This window comes from Talpa occidentalis, unplaced genomic scaffold, assembly GCF_014898055.3.
Source record: "Talpa occidentalis isolate TD23 unplaced genomic scaffold, MPIMG_talOcc4v2.1 talOcc4.14, whole genome shotgun sequence".
In the NCBI taxonomy this organism is placed as follows: Eukaryota; Metazoa; Chordata; class Mammalia; order Eulipotyphla; family Talpidae; genus Talpa; species Talpa occidentalis.
Genome location: NW_023601433.1, coordinates 18,029,817 through 18,054,865, shown reverse-complemented (window position 1 = coordinate 18,054,865; position 25,049 = coordinate 18,029,817). Strand labels below are relative to the sequence as shown.

General features: G+C 38.7%; 1 protein-coding gene across 3 annotated transcripts in view; it reads right to left on the bottom strand.

The window, feature by feature from the left end:
• MPP7 (MAGUK p55 scaffold protein 7) overlaps nucleotides 1–25,049 on the bottom strand; it is a 164,791-nt gene that overhangs the window by 69,078 nt on the left and 70,664 nt on the right. For all 3 annotated transcript variants that reach the window (XM_054694815.1, XM_037510158.2, XM_054694816.1), the window contains 2 exons: nucleotides 4,681–4,758; nucleotides 1,960–2,040 (listed from right to left, as the gene is read on the bottom strand). In XM_054694815.1, coding sequence (XP_054550790.1) covers nucleotides 1,960–2,040; nucleotides 4,681–4,758 — 159 coding nt within the window. The remainder of the gene's footprint in view (nucleotides 1–1,959; nucleotides 2,041–4,680; nucleotides 4,759–25,049) is intronic.

Below are 25,049 nucleotides of genomic sequence, written 5' to 3'. Positions count from 1 at the left end.
CAATGCAACCCGAACAATACTTTTTCAAAAAAGCAATCTTTGAAAGGTAAATAATTCCTTCCCTTACCCACGAAAAACAATATGCAAATTTATACCCCAGAATAACATTTCATATACTAATACTTCAACTAATAATTATGAATGCATGTTATAGTCTATAGTAGCTTGCTGCTGCTTTAAAAAAAAAAATAGGCAGATTATTTTAGTTTATTCCCAGCACAAAAAGGAATGGTTGCTCATTTCCTGAAAATGGCTAAAACTTGTTTTAGGACTGTACTTCATGAAGTAATTCCCCATAAACATGAAATTCAAAATAATGGTGGTTAGTACAATGATTTCCAGGAAAGTAATGTTAAATATTAGGTCAAAAGATGGAAGAAAGTAACTAGAACTTAGCACTGCCAACTACAACATCACGCCCTCTAGAATCCTACCTCCTTCCAACACACATTCCTGCACACACAACTTTCATGTTGTCTGCGCAACCATTTTTTTGGCCACACCACTATACAAATATGACAAATAAAATTTTTATCTGAAATATTTGCCACAATAAAGTTTAGATATTCAAGTATATCATGTTATCCAATGGTGCTTCATCACACCACCAAAAATCACATCTCCCACTCAAGTCAAGTACCAGTTTCTATCCAGTATAGTCTATTTATGATTAGCTATTCCATTTCAAACACCTTTGACTAGAATACTAAAATCATATTGGTGCTGGTGGTTTTGTTTGATACAGTCTTCTTCAGTTTCTAAAACTCTCCTTGCTCTGATTAATAATCTCACATGTCCAATCTAATATTAAATGAAGAAAATTTCAGTATGTTCTCTGGCTATTTATCAAATCTCTATACTCTTAATCTTTCCACACTTTATCTTTAATAGCAAGCAACTATTCTTTAATCTGATTCTTGTTTTTTTAAAACTAAAATTCAACCAACCTCCTTCCTATACCACCACAAGTCAATTACTCTCATATACTAGACCTTTACAGGGATATATTCATATACTTCTATTTACTAAAAGGATCAGGAAGTATAATGCATGCATCTTTTTACTTCATTTTAAATATTGTCTATTTTTGCAGTATCAGTTTAAGATCAAAGGAGATCCTTCAAGGAAGGAAGAAACCAGCTTTTGCATCTAGGCAGAAATTTTCATTCAACATTCTATGTATGATTAACAGAAATCATAGAAGATAACTGATTGTTTTCACTACATAACTGCAATTCATATGCAGTTATGACCATAAACTATTTTAAATAACTTGCAGCCATACTGAGCCCAAAATATACAGGTTATAGGATTGACCACATTAATGACCTTAGAATTAACAGAAGGAAAATTGTGAAATGCCTTCTGGTAATTAACCAATTTGCAGAAAATAAGTGATAAACATGGAAGGTGAAGGGTAGGGAAGAACTGGAATCTGTCTACCAATATTGCACCAGTATTTTACACTGGAAATTTGCTCTGCCCCTGTAAAATGGTATGATATACTAACACATGAATTGGAAAAGGGACAAGAAATGGGGAGAAAGAAGTGGGAGGCAGATGAAGAAGAATACTGAAGTGATCTTATAGAAAAACAGACAATTGTGTCAAACACTTCAGAATATCATTAATTTACCAAGTAAAATGAGCCCAAACAAAACCACTAATCAGCATTATATTCTGTAGTTTTAACTTCATTTAAAAGGAAAATGACCTTAAAGCTACATTAGATTTGCCAAATGAAATTCAGTTTCCCAATTAAAGTACCCTGTAATCAGTCACATTATCATCTAAAACTCAATTGTTTCCCTTAATGCAGATATTTAGGTTATTAAAGTACAGTACAATAGCTGGCAATGCATTTATCTGAAAATTGATGCTCAAAACAAAATTCATGTAAAAGAATCTCAGAAAGCAGCCCTTTTGGAAGATATTATTATAGATGTAACATGTCCTCACCTTCACGTTGGGTTTTGACAGTAGTTTCAACAGCTCTGTGATCTCGCTGTTTAATGGCTTATTCTGAAGCTCTTCAGCCAACTGCAAGGGAGATCACATTGACATATAGTTTAGTAAGAGCCTCGTGTAGCTCCATCTGTGACAACCGAGAATCTATCTTGCTATTTTCCAGTGATTAAGATGTCAGAAAGAGGAAAAATAGACTGTCAATCATCAACTCTTCTTCTGAGGCCACACGTAGCCCAGATCCCAGCTCAGGCTCTCGGCTGAGTACAACTCAAGGAATCCTATCAACCAGATCACCTTTTGATTTATTGCAATGAGGTCAAATCCCAGCACTTCACCTACAAAACGGTCTTTTGCATGCAGACAAAGGACCACTTGTATAAAAAGGGCTGGATCTTGTTTTGACACTGTAAAAAAAAAAAAAGAAAGAAAAAGAAAAAAGAGGGGAAAAAAAGAACTTCTGAATGAGGTGGTGAAATCTACAGGGTTTCCAAAAACCCACAGTAGCCTGCTGTTTAGAGTTGAGGTAGGGAAGAACGAGAATGCCCCTAGCAGAGCAAATGGTATGAAATATCTATTATGTTTACCTATATAGACTAAAAAGTCTGTTAAATATAAACCAGATTTATCAGAAAATGATTTATAATAGGTTACTCTAGTACCAAAAATGCAGATTCTATTCTAGTACAATGATCAAAAATTCTCATTCATGGGTTCTAGCTAAAGAAAGGATTAGAACTTCAAACATGCTCAGGTTCTTCATTCAGAGAGAAAAATTCTATAGGGGGATCATAAAATTTTCGTAAGATGAAAAACTAGGTTCAATTAGAAAAAAGATTAGAATTATAAAATGTGCACTTTAGAATTAAAAATATTTTTTTCATTTAAAAACCTCCTGAAAACATTGCATAAAATTTCCATTTGTAGGGCCTCCCCGGTGGCACAGCAGTTGAGCGCTGGGCTGCAAAGCTGCCCGCAGCCTCTGCAGCACTGGTTCGATCCCCAGCCGCAGGGCGAGTATCCCACATGGCGCACAGACCTCTCCTGCCAGGCCTACTGCTCCCCTCAGCAGTGTACTTCGGTCCTTCTGCCTGTTTCTGCCTGTTCTGCTCCCTGCTCTGGCTCTGGTGAATTCTTTCATCCTCCCGCGCTTCTGACTGTACCCAGTGCTTGTATAAATAGATAAATAAATAAATAAATAAATAAATAAATAAATAAATAAATAAATAAATAAATAAATAAAACTTTAAAAAAAATTTCCATTTGTCCTTCATGTTTCTACCAAGTAAAAATAATTGTTCTTATCTCTGGAATAGCACTTGTCTCTAAAAGAAGGGGACAATATAAATTATACACCAAAAAAATATTTTTTATTATATTTCAAGAGTGATTTTACTACTTAAAGGTGATATTCTCACTTTCTTCAAGGAAAGAATTTTTAACTTACAGAAAGATGCTAAAGTCTCTTTTCATTCTTTAATCTCTTAATATATAGCAATGTTTTGAAGATTTAAATACATTGCTCTGATGAATTTTAAAATGCTGTGTTTTACCATATTTACATGTTAGCCTCTAATTTTTTCAAAACCAATATTGTAATATGATTGGGCTAAACTACATTGGTTTATAAACAATTATTTCCCCAGGCCCTCAACATTTAATGCTTTAAAACTGACTTTAATGACTTTCTCAAGTGGCCACAGCAGTTAACTGGTTGAACTAGATCTCTATCTTTATTCACTGTCTCAAATGCTTTGGTTCTATAATGTAGAGATTCCTTGTAAAATATGTGTATTTACACATCCTTCTAATTTGCCATATCTTTAGATAAAAATGGAAAGGAAAATGGGGAACAAAAAGAACACAACTGGGGTATCTTCATATATACTGCATCTAAATTACAATATAAAATACATCAAAGAAAATTAAACCTGAAGACATTCTGTTTTTAAATTCTACTTATGGTCCCAATATTTTACTTAATTGAATTACAGCTTGTTTTTATCATGATAAAGTAAAAAATTAAAAAGCTACACATAAGCTATAGCATATCACTAAAAACCAGCCTCTACACCAAACATATTTCTTGTCTAATTAAGTGTCCTTTATAGTTTATCCAGGTGTGCTCTCAATTCATCCGAGTCAGAAAGTTAACAGTAAGAAATAGCAAGTTAGTTCCCTCCCTCAGATATAAAATAAAATTATAGCTACAGGAAATTAACTACTCCATCAATGCCAACTGCTTCTAAAATTTATTTTTTGGTTATGATGGTAATTTGGAAAGGTCTAATATCCATAAATCATTACTATGCGTTATAATTCATTTTAAAAACAATCATGCCTTTTCATGTATTTCCTATGCCTCATTCCTATACTAGTATCTGTCATTTTTTAGTACTGTCAGCAATAGAGCCATCTCATTTGTCTTTATTTCTCCAAAGCATTCCTCTTGTCTGTGACTTTCTCAGAACACTAAGAGCTGACAGCTCCTCTATCCCCATAGAATTACAGCCTAAAATTTCTATTACATATTTACCAAGGCAGAACAAGAGGGTAGCTACGTGCGTAAGCTCAGTGATGACAGAACTTTAGGAAATATTTGCAACTTTTCCTGGTTTTTATTCATAGGCTCAATGCATCTGTCTGCGGTAGGATGAGACCTGCTCTGGGCAGGCCTGGGGGAACGTGTCTCTGAGCTGAGAAAGGCTTACTTACGTCATTGGCCAAGGCCACCGCACCGTGGAGGATGGGCACAGGATTCTGCTTCTCATAGTAGTGAAGTTTTTCATGAATCTGGGGAAGAAGCAAATTTAAGTTCACTAGCTAGCAAACAACCTGCCATATTTAAATATTTTTATCATGGTAAATAAAACTGATCCACGAATGTTCTAAACAAAAAGAATTGTTTTTATAAACCTGTGGATGATAAATACGTGTGCATTCATCTATTACATGACCCAGTGTTTATAATATGAAGTCAAGATCAATAGAATCCCCATAAAAATGAAACCTCTGTCATTCCCACCCCATAAATGTTAGCTTTAAAGAACCTTTAATTTCTAAAACATACTGCTTCTATACTTCAAGTATCAACTGTAGTTTATATTTCTGCTAACCATATAAATTATGAATAAAGCAAAGTGATAAGCTGGCAGCCACATTCTGCAGTTGGGTATGTGACAAGCACCAAAGAAGAATGGGGCTCTGCAGACACAGTGCCAGCACCCCAGAACACCGATCAAGCACACTGCTCCTTTTACTTCTTTTATTCAAGTTATCAATGTCTCCCCCCACCAATTCAAATGTCTAAAAACAAAGGGATTTCTCATAACTATCTAGCATTAATAGAATAATTTTCCCTATTGAAAAGCACTAACATAGTCATAAATAAAAATTTGGTTCTTCATTTCCCAGCATCATTATCCAAGAAACACACAGGCAAAAATCTATTTGAATCATTTTAGAACAAACTAAGTCCCGTTAACATCTAGAATTGTAGTTAAGAAATGAAAGATTACTTTGACAAATGCGTAACCGTTGGCATTTAAGCTTGATCTCTTTCAGCTCTTATGCAGGTGCCCTTGATATTTTGTATTGGAAAACTTCCTTTAGCCTCTTCTTATTTGTAGTTCAAGAAATTGCCCCCACTATATATGAAAAACAGTTGCATCTTACAATTTCCTGTTTTTAATAGGCATCAAGTAATATACTCTTTAATTATACTGAAAGCTAACCAAACTCCCTTGTAAAAAGTCTGGAAGATAGATTTATTTTGATTAGCCAGATGCTAGTGCTAAGAAAGGATTCTATTACCTTTTTGGCAATGTGGTATAAAATGCAAAGCATCAGGGAAAGTATTTTGACACTTATGATAATACCAGAATGATCAAGGCAACAGTTTTGCTTAATTTCTTGGAAACTTCAGTCATTTATCACATTAAGGTAGTAAAAAATTTTAAAGGATACAAGCTATAAAAGGAGTAGGCTTTTACTTGAAAGCTAGAGTATATTTTAAGACAAAGCCAACTGTCCTCTAAACTCATTTTACCTACATTAATCAAGAATTGGGTCACTTCAATATATACTATCCTAGGATTCATCTAACTATACTTTGTTTAAATATCTGCTCCCTATTATAATAGGTGGCTTATACTTCTAGGCACTTATAATAAATAAGGTGGCTTACACTTCTAGGCACTTCCACTGCCTGTACAGCCTACATAACAGTGATTAGCGATACTGTAAGATAGTCTCCAATGAGTTCAATATTTTAATTCCTTAACCCTCCAAGCAGATGGAGAGGTAGACAGTGTCACCATCCCACCTGACAGACACACAAGAGTTAAGCAACTAGCTGCGAGCCCAGAAATACTAAACAGCAGAGCTGGGATTTAAAACTCTGGCCCTCTGGCTTGATGTCAGAATTCTTAATCACTCCACTCGCCCGGCACAGACTAACATCTTGCCTGCATTCTTCACTGACCTCATTCACTGCTGAGTGAACATGACCTCGTTGTAGAGCACAGTAAGGAGGCTACACAGACACGAGACAATTAGCAATGGCTGCTTTCAGTGACAGGATGACGGATAGCTCCCCTCTACCTCTCCCCCTTATTTTTTCTTTCCTATGGTTCCTACCTTTTCTGGATTGACTTGCACTAATGCTATAATTATAACATAAAATGACATGCCTCAAATAAATGCACATTTCGCTATTTAATTTGCTTCTTCTGCATGTCTTTTAGAAACTGTCAGTTCCTCTCCCCACACCGTCTTTTCTAGATCCTCATCCAAGGGATTCACTAGTCTACCCCTACCCTGCCTGCCCCATACACTCCATCATGAATTCTTGAAATGTTATCCTAGAATTTCAAGGTGTTGGCAACCTATGTGGATACGTGTTTTGCTTTCGTACACTCACTTTAAAAATTAAATTGGTAGGAAAGTGAAAACTATTTTGAATCATTCTGAACTATTCAGTTTGCAAAACCATTGACAGGAATTCTGTTTTTGATGAATATTTGTAATACAAGGGAAGGAAAATAAAAGCCAAACTGCTATTTACAATTCTAGTAAATAGGTCAACATGTATAGACTTTACCACAGGTTATCCCAAAAGAGCTTCCTGGATGTCAAAATGTTCTGTTTCTGCTTATCCAGTACAGTTAGTGACAGTCACATGGGACTTTGGACAACTTGGATGGTAGCTACCATATTTGAAGAACTGAATTTTTTTTAATTTAATTAATTTAAACCTAAGTACCCAATGTGGCAAGGAGCCTTCACACAGCATAACATGCCAGGGCTTCTAGTAGACTCTCTGTGATCACCCTTTATACCCCAGAAATCTTCACTCTGATGAAGTTTAGCAAATTTCCAAATGGTACTATCTTGGAATCCTACAAATACCTAACTAAAGACATGGTTTAATCAAATAAGACAAACCAGCTTCTACTGCTAAAAACCATGTATATAGCAAAATCTCATTTTAATTAAACATTTTGCTTTGCAGATTCAGCTATGTAGTAAAAGTACACTTCATTTTTTTATTATAAATTTTATTTTTATATTCCCCATACAACTGCGACCCCCTTATTTTGACCCCAATCCCTCCCCTCCCTGCCCCCACCCCCCATAGAGAGTCTCTGGTTCATAGTTGTTCGTTGATTTTGATTTTTACTTTCTTATGGTTATTCTTTTTCCTGGTCCCTTATTTAAGTTTTCTAGATTCCTGCTATGATTGAGACCATCCAGTATTTATCTTTTTCTTTCTGGCTTAATTCGCTGAGCATGATCCCTTCCAGCGCCATCCATGTTGCTGCAAATCGCATGTGTTTATCTTTTTTGAATGCTGAGTAATATTCCATGGTGTATATTACCACATCTTCTTGATCCAGTCATCTATTTTTGGGCATTTGGGTTGTTTCCAAAGCTTAGCTATTGAACATTTTTAAATAATGTTTTGGGGCCTCCCCAGTAGCACAGCAGTTGAGTGCTGGGCTGCGAAGCTGCCCGCAGCCTCTATAGTACTGGTTTGATTCCCGGCCGCGGCGAGGGTCCCACATGGTGCGCAGACCTCTCCTGCCACGCCTGCTGCTCCCCTCAGCAGTGTGTTTTGCCAGTCTGCCTGTTCTGTTCCCCCCTCTGGCTCTGGTGAATTCTCTCACCCTCCCATGCTTCTGACTGTACCCAGTGCTTGTATAAATAAATAAATAAATCTTTAAAAATAAATATGTTTTAATAAAAATAGAAATAAAGTTTAACTTGTCTGAATGTAATCATTTGTTTTAAATCTCAATGCTGTATAGTCTGCTGCTCCTCTCAGCAGTGTATTTCGGTCAGTCTGCCTATTTTCTTCCCCACTCTGTCTCTGGTGAATTCTCTCACCCTTCCGCACATCTGGTCTGTACCCCAGTTCTTACATAAATAAATAAATCTTTATTTTTTTATTTTTTTAAAGATTTATTTATTTATTAATACAAGCACTGGGTACAGTCAGAAACGCAGGAGGGTGAGAGAATTCACCAGAGCCAGAGCGGGGAGCAGAAAAGGCAGAAAGACCAAGGTAAACTGCTGAGGGGAGCAGCGGGTGGCAAGGAGAGGTCTGTGCACCATGTGGGACTCTCGCCGGCGACCGGGGATCAAACTGGCACTGCAGAGGCTGTGGGCAGCCTCGCAGCCCAGCGCTCAACCGCTGCGCCTCCCGGGGAGGCCCAATAAATAAATCTTTAAAAAATAAAATAAAATGACTTCCCTGTCCTCTAGTATCCCCATAAAAAGTACTGAACATAACTGCTTTGGTGTCTGCTCGCTCGTGCTTGCTCTCTCTCTCACTCTCTAACTCTGCAGGGCGAGTCAGTCTGCCAGTGCCAGCACCCAGCAACCACACACAGGCGCCTGAGCCGAGGCAGCTGTGTGCGTGTGCACGTGGCCCACATGCTTGCGGGTGGGGGAGGGGGCAGTGCAGACTGGAGCACTCAGGGCAGGAGGCATCACAGACCACGTATACTCCTAGGACCTGGACCAGTGGATCAAGCAACTGGACAAATGCAAGCCACAGTCAAAAGCCTCTGCAAAAAAGCTAAAGAAACCCTGACAAAAGAATCGAACTTGCAAGAGGTCAGATGTCCAGTTACCTGAGCAGATGCGTGCACGGCATCTCTGTGATCTCATGGAACTGTTTAGAATTGGTGGCAAATCACCAGATACAGAAAACCTGTTTATGGGAGATAATGCTGACAGTGGATATTCAGTTGGAAAACTGACTCTGCCTGTAGCTTGAAAGGTTTATTATGCTTTATGCATCACCAGGAAATCTTAAGGGCAACAGAGCACACAGCTATGTGGTTCCTCCGATGAACATTCAAGGAATTATGGAAATGAAGTGTTTGAAAACACTGTACAGTGTTTTGGCGATCTCTTTCTCACTGGTGGGCCTCTTGCCATCCGTGGTTACACCGGATGCATCACAGCACCTGATCACCTAAGGGAGTTCCTAGGAGGAGTCACCGTGGTCAGAGCCAGAAGACTGAGGCTGGCTGGCCTAACTCCCCCAGGAGCTGGCTGCATCTCTGAGCCAGGTGTTCTGGGACAGTGGGTCACACCAGATCCTCACATTGATATTAGAGCTCAACAGCTCTGGCCAAGGGCAGATGTAACTGGTACCTGGACAGGAATGGAGTTAACAATGTTTGATGCGCCCAACTATGAGCACGATTGTAACGACGCTGCCATCATGCTCTTGATAAGATCCTAAAACATTCTTGCAGCTCGATCCAGCTTCTCCCAGAGGCGAGCCACAGGTGGCCTGCCATACCTCGACTAACTTTTCTGATGAAATTTTAAACTGTACGGTATTGCCATGAACTGTATATTGACCTACTGGAGGCAGGAAGAGCAACAGCAGCTCTGGAGAATACTTAACATTCAAAACAACTTCTTTTTCACAGACTAAAAGACGTGCCATATAAAAATGCAAAGGCTCTTGACATCCATGGCCTGACCACTTAGCAGAAGCCAATTCAGTGCGGAAGCGACATCACTGCTCATGAACCCATCCTGGTAGAGTGTTCTGAAGAGTTGGTTTTGCAGACGACAAGGTGTAAACATTAACACCTGGTGAACACAACTTCCACTGAGCTGTCACCTCCCTCAGTATGACCATAGCATGGCAAAGGAGAACAGCAAATAATCGTTGGAATTTATTTAATAAACATCCTAAGAAATAGATACGAAGGCCTCCCTTCTACTTTTGAGTTTTGAAACTGTTGTTTTGTTTTTTTTTTCAGGGGTACTGTTTAATTGCATGTTTGTCTATCCTCACTTCTTTTCCCTTCTCAAACCTCAGCCTTGTGGTGTTCTAAAGAGGACTGTTTTTCTGGCTCCTGGAAGACAATGTTACGGTACAAGGCAAGCACTGCTTCTCATAATAAGCTTGTAAAAATTAAAAAAATGGAGGGGGGGGCAATTTTGAGTATTAAAAGAAGCTCCGTGGGACATAATGACAGCCAAGAGCAACTGGAAATGCACACGGTTTTGAAGGGATGCAAAAATGAAAATGTTCTAATTACTGGGCCCTCTTCAAAAAATAACTATTCTCCAAAAATGGGGTGGAGAGGCCTCTGACTCAAGACAAAAAAATGGGACAATAAAGGGGAATTTAAAACTGAAAAACAGCAAACAAACAAACAGCAGAGGGAAGTGCTCCTTGTATGTTCTTTTCCTATTTTACACCACTCATCACACTCTTTGGGCTAACTTTTGTGACCAACAACTCCAAAAAAAAAAGACCACTCAGGCCCTCCCTCGTGGCACAAGCGGTGAAAGTTTCAACACGATCAAGCTATCGCAGCCTCTGCATCATGAGTCTGATCCCCAGCCAGCCAGGGAGCAACCCACATGGCACAGCAGACCTCTCCTGACTCACCAGCTGCTCCCTCAGCAGTGTATTTCAATCAATCCACCTGTTCTGTTCCCCACTCTGTCTCTGGTGAGTCCTCTCACCCCCCCACACCTCTGGTCTGTAACCCAGCTCTTGTATGCATAAATAAATAAAATAAATCTTAAAAAAAAAAAAGACCAATCAGAATCAACATTCTTGTTTGGCTCCAACTTTTAATTTGACATAGTTTCTATTGCCATCAATGTATATTATCATGTGAAATCACTATCCAAGCATTCTAAATATATCAAGAATTTTCTAAAAGAATGCTGATTTTTGCAAACTGTTTTTCAGCATACACAAATTGTCCTATCTAGGTAACATCATGAATTCTATTTACGTTTTTTTTAAATACTGACCCTATCCTTGCATTCTGACAATGAACTTTACTTGGTTATGAGGTATAATCCTTCCCCATCCCCCGGGGTTTTGTCCTCAGCTCTTTTAAAAAGTATGAGACACTGTGTGTTTTATAGTCAGTTTTGGGTATACCCTAACTTTAAACACCACAAAAAGAAAGTGCTTCCTTTCTTTTTATTGTTATTTTTTTAATAATTTGTTTTCTTTTTATTGACATAACATTGGTTTACAAATTGTGTATGATTTAGAGAGATAAAATCACCCCCTTCAGGCATTGTTACCACATCAAACCCACCACCCACCAACATGCTCATAGTTCACCCTCTCAGTTCTACAGTCAGATTTCTAGGGTTTGTTACTCCATAAATTGGAGTAACTTGTTCCTTGAAAGTTTGGAGGCTCTAACAGTAAAGAATCTGAGCCCACCTGTATCTTTATCAAGTCTGACTTCCTACTTCTTCTTGAAAATTCTTTAAGTCATGATTTTTCCAGAAACTCTTACATTTCCTCTAAGTTTGCAAATGAACTGCCCTGAAGTTATTAATCTCTATCTTTTTAACCTCTGTTGAATCCATACTTACAGTCCTCTTTTCATTCCTATATTCTTTATGTGTGCCATTGCTCTTTTTCCCTCTATGGAGTCTGTTTCAAAGTCTTTTACCAAAAAAAAAAAAAAAAAATTTGACCTTATTGTTCCTATTTCATGAATACCCTTCTTTGATCTTTATTATTTCCTTCCTTTTACTTTGGAGGAAGGGTTGATTTTTCTATTGTTCTTTTAAAACTTCTTAAGCTGACTGCTTAGGTCATTATTTCTATCCTATCTTCTTTCCTAACATAAGCCTTTAAGGTACCTTAAATCATCTTCAAACCAGTTTACCTTTTATTATATCTCACAACTGTTGACATATCAATATTAGCATTCACTTGTATTTCTGCTCTCTCAAAATTTCTTGACTCATGGTTACAGAATTGTGTATATATTTTTAAATTTTAAACACGCAGGAACTTAATTTTCTTGTTTCTTACTGATACCTACCCTCCATGCACTAGGAACCCTGCCTCTGTTGACCCATTTCCTGTTGAGTTTTTTGGTGGGAGCTGGTAGACTTTACTTGCCAGACACCCTTGCCTGCTGTCCTTGTGTGGCACCTAATACATGACATTTGTTGAGACTCACTTTATAAACGTATATATAATAGATTTCTATATAAGTTCCATGTGTTAAGATCCTATTGTGATCACGACTAGTTGGATTGTCTCTGTTTAATAAATTTTTGCTTGATTTATTTCAAAGCTATTTTGTTGCAAAAGTACAACTTTAGAATTAAATGGCTCATCATTTTACAATGACCTCTACCGCTAATGATTTTCCTCCTAAGGTCATCCTTCTGAAGTTCCTTTATTATAAGCTTCATATTGATAAACTTTTCAGTTTTCAGTTATATACAATCTTTATTTCACGTTGGTTCTTGAAAATATTTTCACCTAATAGGTCTACATGACAGCTCTTTTCTGCCAGTACTTTAAGATTTATTTTTGCTGTCTTCTGGATTATATTTTTGTTTTTGAGAGTCTGCTAGCCTTCTTTATCCTTTCTCTCTGGATGCTTTTAAGATGTTCTTTTTTCAGGCCTTTACTCATGGTTACAGAATTGTGTATACATTTTTAAATTCTAAACATGTGGGGCAAGGGGTTGAGCACGGTGCTGTGAAGCTGTCCGTAGCCTCTGCAGCACGAGTTCGATCCCTGGCCAGGGAGGTGACCCACATGGTACAGCAGACCTCTCCTGTCTCACCCACTGCTCTCCTCAGCAGTGTGTTTCAGTCAGTCTGCCTGTTCTGTTTCCCCGCTCTGTCTCTGGTGAATCCTCTCACCCTCCCGCACCTCTGGCCTGTACCCCAGATCTTATATGCATAAATAAATAAATCTTAAAAAAAAAAAGATTTTCTTGTGCCTCCCCAGTGGCGCAACCGTTGAACGCTGGGTTGCGAAGCTGCCCGCAGCATCTGCAGCACTGGTTCGATCCCTGGCCGCCGGCAAGGGTCTCACATGGTGCTCAGACCTCTCCTACCGCCCACCGCTCCCCTCAGCAGTGTATTTTGTCAGTCTGCCTGTTCTGTTCCCCGCTCTGGCTCTGATGAATTCTCTCACCCTCCCACGCTTCTGACTTTACCCAGTGCTTGTATAAATAAATAAGTAAATCTTTAAAAAAAAAAAAAAAAAGATGTTCTTTTTTCCTTTGGTGCATCATGGCTTCATAACAGTGCTTACAGACAAGGAGATAAACATGGAACCTGTATACAATCTGCAATTTAAGACATTAAATCCAATGAGGCTTTTATTTCAACGATTGTATTTTTAGAAGTACTATTTCCTACTGTATTCTACCTATTCAGTTCCAATAATCTGTGACTGCAGGTCATCTTTGCAACAGCATCCTTGACATCTGTACTAGTTTCCTCCCTTTCAGTTTCTAACTCAGATAACAGGCTGGGGAAGGTGTTCTCTGATCTGTAGTAGTTAAATTGTAATAACCTAATCATTCTGAGTTGATTGTAGACAACAGCGGCATTACACAATGGTTCCGAATACAAAATGCTGAGAATATCACAGTATTTAAAAATACAAGTGTCTACTAGCTATCAAGTACTGTGTTCAGAAGGAATAAAGACAAATACTTTTTTGAACTATATGGTATATTGGATGAGGGGATTGATACTAAGCAACTAACTACAATTAATTACAGTTGTTTTAACTTGCTTTTTAACCAATTTTCTCCAAAACAGAAAATAAACAGATGTGAGCTAAAGAAAATGGAAATTAATGAAGTTAATGAAAACCAGAAGGAAAGTAGGGAAAATTTTTGTGGACACTACCTCTAACTTTTCTTCCTTTTTTATTTTAACCTTGGAATTCTATGCTGTGGGAAAGGTCTATTTTCCTTATGGTTTTCCATTTAATAGCTGAAGGGAAAATTGCTGGTTAGGCTTAGTGGCAATATGTGAAGGAGGCCAAACTGTGCAGTCAATAGCATTTCAAGTGAGGCCAGAGATTTTAAAAAGTCAAAGCATGTTATCTCACTGGAAACAGAAACTATAATTTAGCTGGGTCTTCTCTACACATATACTGAAGCTTCTTAACAAGTATGTTGTTAACAGATTATCCTTAGAACCAAATTTTTTTTAATATGCTGCATTTTAAACATGGTGGGTAAAATAAGTATTTTATGGGGTATTCAGATAAACAAATCATCAGTAATGCTTGCATATGTTCTGTGTAAATCTGAACTATGATATCATATGCTTGCATTGAATTTCTAGAATTTTATTCATTCTTTCTTTGGTTTTCCTACATAGTGGACTTGCTGTACTTTTGTAATGTCTTTCTTTCTGCCTTGCCTTAGTTTTATTCATGGTCATTTTTCAGAGAGGGCCCCACGAGTAAGAGAAAAAAGGAGGTGGTTGGCCTCTCTGTCTCATGCAGTCATTCATGAACCAAACATCCTTCCATCTAAGGGCTCCACTACACCCTTAGACTAGATCCTTAGACTCCTTCCCTGGAAACACTCAGTAACTTTGCCAAAGTAGCAGTCATCACTATCCCAGCAGGCCAAGAGAGGACGTGCTAAGGTCTTTGCAAATTTCACAACTGCCAGAACTTCATGATGCAATGCACTTTCATTGGTCTACAGAGAGGATGACATCAGTCACTGTGGCCACACAGTTTCATGAAGTTGCAAGATTACAAATCAAACTGTCCTATGGGCTTCAAGAGTATATTTTATGGAAACATAAGTTAGGACTTCAGCACACCATACATACTTTTTAATATAGTAGAAATAAATATATCACTAGGTGAATTATGTGATATAGAATTAGATACCAATGGATCTGTATGAAAATATCTTAAAGAAAGCCAGACATTATTCAACCCTCTCCCACTTCTGGTTTGTATAGGAAGGTTTAAAAGCTCTGTGCAGCACATGCACAGATTTTATTCTAGACTCTTGCTCTGCCCTATACATACACATTCTATAGTTCTACTTCTGCCAAAGCAGCTACTGTTTAGGTATCAAAATTCAATTATACCAACTCCATTTATGTGGGTCTAACAAATATATACCAGTGAGAGGTAGCAAAAGGTTGTCTTTTCCAGCTAAGATGAAATAATGCTTTTCATCAGGTTCCAAAGAAGAAAAATGAATCTAATAAAACATCAAAGACTACGACATTCCAAAAAAGACTTTCTGAATTATAAAAATTTTACCAATTAAACTACTCATTGCTCCTCGTATATCTAATTACACATTTGCCAAAAAAAAGTCAGACAAGCAATAAGTTTATCTTATTCTCTACATTTTCCTTTTAATGACTACAAACTTTAATACTTCAGTCAAATAAAATACTTCATGAAGATTAACCCTGTAATGTTTTTAATAATCCTATGAAAGCTTGTCTTTTCCCACATAATAGGCCATATGTATACAATTAGGTTTGACTGAGATGAAATAAAGATTTGTAATAATTTCTTAAAAATAGATATAAGGGAGCCTCCCCGGTGGCACAGCAGGTTGAACGCAGCACTGCAAAGCTGTCCACAGCCTCTGCAGCAAGGGTTCCATTCCCAGCCAGCCAGGGAGATACCCATATGGCCTGGCAGACCTCTCCTGTCATGCCCGCTGCTCCCCTCAGCAGTGTTATTTTGATCCTTCTGCCTGTTCTGCTCCCATTGTCTCTGGTGAATCCTCTCACCCTCCCGCGCCTCTGGCCTGTACCCCAGTTCTTGTATAAATATAAATAAATCTTTAAAAAAAAATAGATATAAGACCAGGGGAGGTGAGATGGTAGCAAAGGCTCCTTTCCAAAAATGAGAAGGCCAGACAGGGGAGGAACCGCTGGAAGTAGAACCAAGGGGAGCAAGCCAGGTTCTAGAGATGGCAGCTCAGACTCAGTCCTTCAGGGGACGTAAGGACAGCTGTTACAACAGGTGCTCTAAGCCAATACCAAAATAATCTCTCTTTACAATAACAAAGAAGCAATGGGAGGCACAATCTAGAAAAGTTATTCTTGCACATTACCAACTTGCTACAACTACCTTCACCTATTTTAAAGGTACGAGACAATTCACTTCAATCAAATATGAGACATTAGAAAAAAAAAGAATAACATATGAAAACATAATGAAGACACACCAGAAAGCTGATGAGAAACTGGAGACTGATGTTTTCAAATAAGTCAGTGGAAACAAAGAAAATACTGGAAACTACTACAAATGGCATCATCAGAACAGAAAAGGCTCAGATATGAGATTGGAAAAAGGATGACATAAAGAACACTAGATTGTAATAAATTTCTTTAGCAATGAATACTAAACTAGAATAAACACAAAAGCCAAGAGACATGGAAAGTTACAGTAAGGGAATAAATTATAGAAGGAAGAAATAAAATGTAAAGTAAGTACTAATGAAAAAACAGAAAGAGACAAAAAGATCCATTATTATAATGCCCATTCAAGAATGTCTAGCGGTCCTAAACTGAACAATAAGGCTTGGCAGATAAAAAACATATAGATGATGAATAAAAATTTCACCATTAACAAAGAATATACAGATAAACTAAACAAATTTTGAGTCAATTTAGTAAACTGCAGGATACAAAGACACTATCCTGCAATGCACCAGCAGCAAACAATCTAAACATTACATTTCAATATCTAAGGAAAGCTTGAATGAAAGACATGCAAGATACATAAAAATTATAAAAATAACTGAGTAAAATCAAAACCTAAATAAATGCAAAGACAAGCCACACTTGTGAATAAGATTCAACACTGTAAAGATATCCATTCTACCCAAAATGAATTATGAATCAATTCAAAAACATTCAAAACTCCAACGAAGTTTTCTGCAACGACGCTTGTGCGGCTCTGACATAAGAACAAAATAGGAGAGACTGGAGTCCAGAAAGACACCGTGCATGTTTGAGCACCGGATTCATGAGAAAGTTTGTCCTGCAGAGCTGTGGGGAAAGGGTGGTGCCTCCTTAAATGGATTCCTACCTCATACCACATAACAAATCAGTACAAGGTAGACTGTAGAATGACCTGTAGAAGGTAAAATAATAAAGTTGTGAAAAGGTAACACAGGAAAATATGCTCATGATCTCAAAGTACACACAGTTTTCTTAAAGATGACACAAAATAAGTAACCATAAAGGGGATTAATAAACTCTTGTCATTTACATCAACCTGGATAGAACTGGAGGGGACCGTGCTAAGCAAAATTATTCCGAAGAAGAAAGACAAACTCTGGATGATACCACTTCTTTGTGGAATACAGAGAAACAAAACAAGGGTCAGATAAAAACAAGACCAGTAACAAGTCCTGGGAACATGACTGTAGAATTGAGGTCACCAGAGGAGGAAGGGAAGGGGAGAACAGAGTAAGGACAGGGCACCATGGATCTGGCAGAAAATCTACCCCACTGGGGGTAAGAAGATAGTATGTGAAATAAGAATGTGGGCAAAGTAGAGAAAAGGAGTTTCTGTGGGTTACTGTTAGGAATCCACAGTCAGCACCCAAAACAGAGATATTCCTAGAAATGCTACTTTATCTTAAAATACAAGCCAGGTAGAAAATATGTCCAATAAGACACCAAGTCAGTCTGAAAATCAAAAGACAATCAAAGCTTACTGGTGGTGTCAAAGCCCACAGGAGCTGATTTGAAGGGCCTCCTACAGGCCAAAGATGGAGTAATTTCACATACTGCTTTAGCCTAAAATTGCTTTTTATTTTTAATCCATCAGTGACAAAACTGACAAGTTCTTTGAACCAAGTCTCAGATTTCTTAAAGGATTGAGCACCATCTAGCGGAAGGACAGAAGATTAAAAAGTAGCTGAAGGCAATTACCCAACTTGGAGGGGAGCAGACCCAACAGCAGCTCCCACGCGGGTCAAAGGCACGGGCAGGGACACAAGGATACATGGGTGCACGTGTGCACACACACGCACGCATACCCACAACGCCTGCAGGGAACACACTGCAGCTCTGGGAAGCCTCCCAGGCTCTGACCTGGTCACTGAGAAGACCCATGATGGGTATTCAAGCTCTGTGTGAAATGCATAAAAACTGGGCAAAACAGCCTGGAAGGGAAGGTGTTCCAGTCTCTGCAACACTCTCCCTTGAAGTATACTGTACACGCATAATTATACACAGACCCTGCCCCAAAAGAACTTTCCTCAATGAGAAACTAAACCTAGTATTACAGTATGTGCTAAAAATAACTTAAAGAGATGCTTACAATAAAATGGGAATATTAGATCAATGCAGTCTCAGAAGACTCTTCTAGAGGTCTTCTAGCGGTCATAGAAAATAACACCAGAGTAATGCGGCAAAACATAAAAAAGCACAAGATGTGTGTCTCCATGGCCCATCGACCCTCTCTCAGGTGGAATAAGAAGTGGCCACATATGTGCAAAGCCATTTATGCTTTATTTCTAGTAGCAAGCAGAGATAAAGGTTTTTCCAAACAAAGGAATCTTGAACTGATAGGACATCTTTCAGTGTAAACGTGCATCAACAGGAGAGCAAATAATGTGCAGTAGTTACATGATGCTCTATAGCAATGGAAACGAATGAATGATAACTTTTGTATAATCAAAATATATCTCAAAATATACTGACAAAAAGTTAAGCAAAAAAGTAAGTTTCAGAAAGGTGAATTTTGTAAGTATGTTTCTAATTGTAAGAAGTTTTAAGACGTAAAAAAATAATGTCTCAACTTTTAGGAATGCAAACTAAAGATGAAGGTGACCTCTGGCAGATGACAAAAAGGAATGGGAATATGGAGAGACTCTTCACATCAACTGAATCTGTAATATTTTATTTCTTAATGTGTGTTGTGAATATAGAGTGTTCAACATAGTGTTCTGGCTTTGCAATGTCCAAGACACCCTGTAACATTTTTTAAAAATATTTTTTAAGATTTATTTATGCATACAAGAGCTGGGGTACAGGCCAGAAGTGTGGGGGGGTGAGAGGATCCACCAGAGACAGAGTGGGAAACAAAACAGGCGGATCTGCTGAAATACACTGCTGAGGGGAGCAGCGGGCAAGACAGGAGAGGTCTGTGTGCCATGTGGATTGCTCCCTGGCCGGCTGGGGATTGAACTCATGCTGCAGAGGCTGTGGACAGCTTCATGGTGTGGTGCTTAACCTGCTGCGCCACCAGGGAGGCCCCCCGTAACATTTTTTTAAACGAAGGAAAAGTTAGGAAGCTTATCTAGCCAACTCAAAGACTTTTTTAAGACTTAAAAATTATACACCATCTTCATTTTTATTTTAACTTTACAAAGTGAGAGCAAGGAACTAGAAAGTCAAGAACAAAAGTTTATTAAGGCAAGAAAATATTCTGGGGGAGAAAAAAATCCAGCAATGTCGTCAAAGGGATACAAGAATCATGCAAACCCTGAACGCAGAAGAAAGTGATGGAGACGGGGGGGGGGGGGGGGGGAGGTGAGGACAGCAACAGCAATGACAACATCTATACACCAGGCTATTTAAAGCATGTTTCCTACTCATGCATTCATTTAGGCACTACCACCTCCATGCTGTAATAGGGGAAACAAGGCGCTGCACAGTAAATAATACACTATTATTGTCAATGACTGTTGCCACAACTTCTTGGCACTTCCAGAATCTCCGTTTAAACAACAGGGTTCCACAGCCTCAGCTCTGAGCTACAGAAGGTAAAGTGAGGGCATCTGGACACATAAACCACTCCTCTATATACCCAAGCGCCCACTATTAACGAATAATAAACAAGCGAACCCACAGGAGAAGAAAATGAACTTAAGAGTAAAAACAAAACAAAACAAAAAACAAAAACAAAAACAAAAACCAAAAACACAAAAGAAGAGAGGCAGCGGAAGGGCCCAACTTGACCTAAATGAATAATGGAAGTTGTTCTGGAGGTGGGTGACATGATCCCTCCTCTAGAATTTTTTTTCCAGAAATACTAATTTGTCAGCTGGTTAACTGTATAACTCTGGGAGGACAACGCCACACCTCCTCACATGCACAATTCACTCACAATTCACCCCACCACACACCCGTGCAAATGCCCTGTGTCCTGCCTTCCCCAACCTTCTCCTCCCCCCACCCTTCCTTGAGGTAACCAGTAAATTTTTCAGAGTCTAAGAATCATTTTTGCTGAGCTTTGCCAGTTTGTTTTCTTTGGTTATTTATATTCCACAAATAAGTGAAACCATCTGGTATCTGTCCTTCATTTATTGTCAACAATTCCACAACTATCTGCGGGAAATGTACTTTCACAACCAATTCAGAATGTCAGGCCCATGCTCACGGCCTGGTAACAAGACATGAATTATCAGCCACCCTGACATTAAAGCAAGGGTTCTGAAAACAGCACCGAGATTGGAGTGATAATGGGGAGGAGCAACCCACAGTGTTAGAACTGCAAATACACAATTACTGAGCCAATCAGCCCATAAGTGGATATGTGCACACACCTGTAGAATAATTTGGCAATACATTATCAAGGGGAAGCAGCACAACTCTGGGACAATAGCTAGAGAAGGTGGGTATTTCCCTACAGAAATACTTATTCTCTGGAATAAAGAATAACAGGAATCACTTCTACAAGGGAAGTAAGAAGTTATAGTCTCTAGACTCCACCCACTCTAACCAGGCTACTTTTATATTAAACGTTTGTAGGTAGGAAATTCTCCACTTACATTTTTACAGACTTCCTATTTTTAAATTACAAGTAAATGCAAATTTTAGATGACTTTCTGAAGCTAAGTATATTTGAAAAGAAAACACGTAAATCGAAATAACTTTTGAAGGATGCTGTTCTGCTCTATTAAATGCTGACCCCAGTGGCAGGACTCAGCCCCATCAAGAAGTATTCACCAACCTGGCCCCTATTCACTGATCCACAGTCCCCAGCAAGTCTCTAAAAAGGACTACATATGGCCACTGTTTTGAGAGTATGCATTACAAAGGCAACAATTTACTCAGGGTCTCAGGAATTCATATCTTAAGCAGACTTTACATGTTTCTGTGCCTGAAAAATGTAAACTATAACGTAAGAAATGCCTTCATCTGGTTCCTCCAACAGAGCTGGCTGAACAATTACCTTTGATTGGCCAAGAAGCATTACCAGCTGCTGATATCCAAGCCTCCACTCCATCAGACCAGGTGGCCATGGATCATTCACAATGTCTGGCTGTCTTTTCCTTTTCCTCCCACCCAAGGCAAATGGTACTGCAGAGGCAAGTAACATAACCTCCCCAATGGGTTTACTCTCTGAACCTAACACCACCTCTCCCCTCCCAAAACAGCACAATTTGTTTCTAGAGAGCCCTGTACCAGCAAGTATCTTAGAAAATGGTCTTTCAGCCTTGAATTTGATTTACTACTATGTAAATATCGCCTTTCCCCCTCCTCAGTGCGATGTTTTTCATTACTTCTAGATTAAAAGTAAGGAACCTAATAGAACTGCATAGAAAATAGTTATAAACTGAAACTATCTCATTATTTTATAGCTTGACTAAATCAATTGTCCTGGAAAAAACTACTTTCCAAGCAAATCTCATGGTGCTAATTATTAAGAAAATCTGAGTTACTGAAAGATGAAGATCAAGTGTTATTTTCAAACAGGTTTTGGCTTTGCTGGCTTCCAGGCCGGACATGTAAAAATTTTAAGTATATTTTTGTTCACAGGTTACTTTTGATACAGTTGTGAGCTGGCAAGATAAGTTGAGTCCTGTCCCAATAATTTGGCCACCACACCGACCATTAAGCACCATCCTAGACTAAAAGTGTTCAACACTCACGATTATTTCCTGGAGGAAAAAAGCTGAGCACCCACATGTGCAGCTGTGATGATGCAATATAAGTCCCCTGTGCATGCCCAGTGTGGCCCAACCCAGAACAAACTATGGTGCTGCTCTCCTCTGGCCTGACTCCTGACAGACCCTCTAAGTACCTCCTCCAACTTCCTTCCAGGAGGCAGGCAAATCCTCCCTCCCAGCACTGGTCCCCTTGTGCATGAGTCTGTCTCTCCAATAAAGCTTTGCCTGTTTCAAGCACATCTAAATTCACGAGCATTAAAAACTTAGAAGTACATATTAAAATGGAGATTTAAAATAAACTCCCACCAAGTTATCCCTCATACTTTGCTTCTATTAGTCAATTAAGCTGCTCGTGAATGCATGTGTTTCTCTGAAAACAAAATTTCAGGACATCTTTAAGAAGAGAAACTAATATTTCTGATTACAAATATAATTACTTCTTGATATTAAATAATAGGTATTTTTTAGTTACAAATAAATAAAACTAGAAATTTGTTTTACCTCAAAAAATGTTAATATTTATTAAGTAAATGGGGTAGGCAGCTAGGAGATTATTTTAGCACTTCTAAGTGGTACCTACTTGCTATGCCAGCAAGGCACAGAGCAGGTTCTCGATGGATCCAGGCAGACGGATAAAAGAGAGTCTTGGAGCTCTCAGTGACTTTTTTACGCTTTTAGTGACCTTTCTATGCCACGTGCTGTGAGGCAACCAGATGCAGGCAGGGGGAGGAGACCAGGATGCTGGTAGGCCTCCCAGCCCTCAGTAGGATTCTTACTCTTTGGGCTTTCTCTGGGCTTCTCTTGTGATCTCTTCAGCTGTGGCTCTGCCCTGTCCTCTCCCCCACTTATATGCTCAGTTTCTCAGCCCAGGTGTGCCCACCCTCCGTGCCCACACCATACTCCAGGTGTCCACCATCAGGCATGCACATAAAACACAGGTGTTGATCATATGTGCTAATGGCAGGAGGGTGGAAAAACCTGCTAACCTCCATTTACCCTACATCTAAATATGGTTAAATGTACTATAGTGGTGTAGCATGGGATTGAGGAACAAATTAAAAAATGTATTTATCTGGAGAAAATAAGGAATTAAAATATACCATAATGTCTTTTCCTAAAGAATAAGGCGGGCCTCCCCTGGTGGCACAGTGGTTGAGCACTGGGCTGCAAAGCTGCCCGCAGCCTCTGCAGCGCTAGTTCGATCCCCGGCCGCTGGCAAGGGTCCCACATGGTGCGTAGACCTCTCCTGCCGCTCCTGCTGCTCCCCTCAGCAGTGTATTTCATCAGTCTGCCTGTTCTGTTCCCTGCTCTGGTGAATTCTCTCACCCTCCCACACTTCTGACTGTACCCAGTGCTTTTATAAATAAATAAATAAATCTTTAAAAAAAAAAAAATAAGAAGAAGGCTCCTAAGGTCTCAATGATATCTTTGAGTGAAATGGACTGAAGCATTTAAGCAAATTAAGCTTACTTTCATTTAATTTATAAAATTTTCAGTTCAAAATAAGGCCCTTTATTAAAGACTACTACCAAGAGAGTAAAAAGACAAATTATATAACAGTAGAAATATTTGAAAATCCCGTATCTGATAAGGAGCTGGTATCCAAAATACATAAAGTACAGTAACAGATCAGTGATAAAATGAAAAATAATCCCAATTAAAAAGTGAGCAAAGGGAGACTTCTGGTTTCAGCTTTGATGTGTGTTGAGTCCGGAACATGCCAGCATGCCCCAGGGACACACTGAGAATGGAGTCGTGAAGCAGGTTTGCAAGGCCGGACTCTGCTACTCAGTGAGCAGCCCTCTTGCTATTTACTAGCAGTAACAAACTAGAGTGACTGATTATGTGACAATGAGCAGGAGAAACAGGGTCCAAGGGAGACAAAGGGTAATCAACTTTATGGGGAGCTGGAGGGGGCATGTCGGCCACATATACAGGGAGGACTTCCTGTGCAGGTACTTGTAATTTCTGAGCTACTCCCAGACCACCTCAGACCAGGGCCACACAATCAGTCAATGGCTGCCTCGTGATGTGGGCCATTGTCTTAGGGCAGTCATGCAGGAGTGCCTCTTCCAAACCCTACAGCACAAGTGCACAGAGAGGCCACATAGGGTGCAAAGAAAGGCCACAGATATGTAAAGAGAAGAAGTTATAGCACAAATGGCCACCCCCAAATCCAGAGAGATGGGAACAGAAAATCACAGCTGAGATCAAGTTAGAGGAAGCAGTAGCAGCTGGAGCCAGAACCTGTAGTTTGAAGTGTGGAAATACAATACTACCTTCTTTCCTTTCTTTCTTTTTTTTTTTTTTTTTTGGTCAGGATTGCTTTGGCTCTTTGAAGTCTTTTGTGAATTTCAATAGTGTTTGTTCCAGTTCTTCGATAAATGCAATTAATATTTTGATTGAAATTACACTGAATCTGAATAACTGCTTTGGGTAGGATGGCCATTTTTACCATGTTGATTCTTCCAATCCATCAGGAAATATCTTTACATGTCTTTATGTCTTCTCCCATTTCATCTAACAAAGTCCTGCAGTTTTCTTTGTATAGATCTTTTACCTCCTTTGTCAGGTTTATTCCAAGGTATTTAAATTAATTTTTTCATGTGATTTTAAATGGGATCACTCTTATTCCAAGGTATTTAAATTAATTTTTTCATGTGATTTTAAATGGGATCACTCTCTTAAAAAAAAAAAAAAAGCAGAGATTGCACTTCTGAACTCATTCTGTAACACCAACATTACACTACTACCTAAAACAGAGTTATCTTAAGAGATTACTATGAACAAGTGTATCAAATATAAACAACCTAAAAGAAAAATTCTTAGAAATATACATCCTTCCAAGACTGAATGAGGAAGAAAGAGAATACCTAAACAGACCAATTACAAGTAAGGAAATTG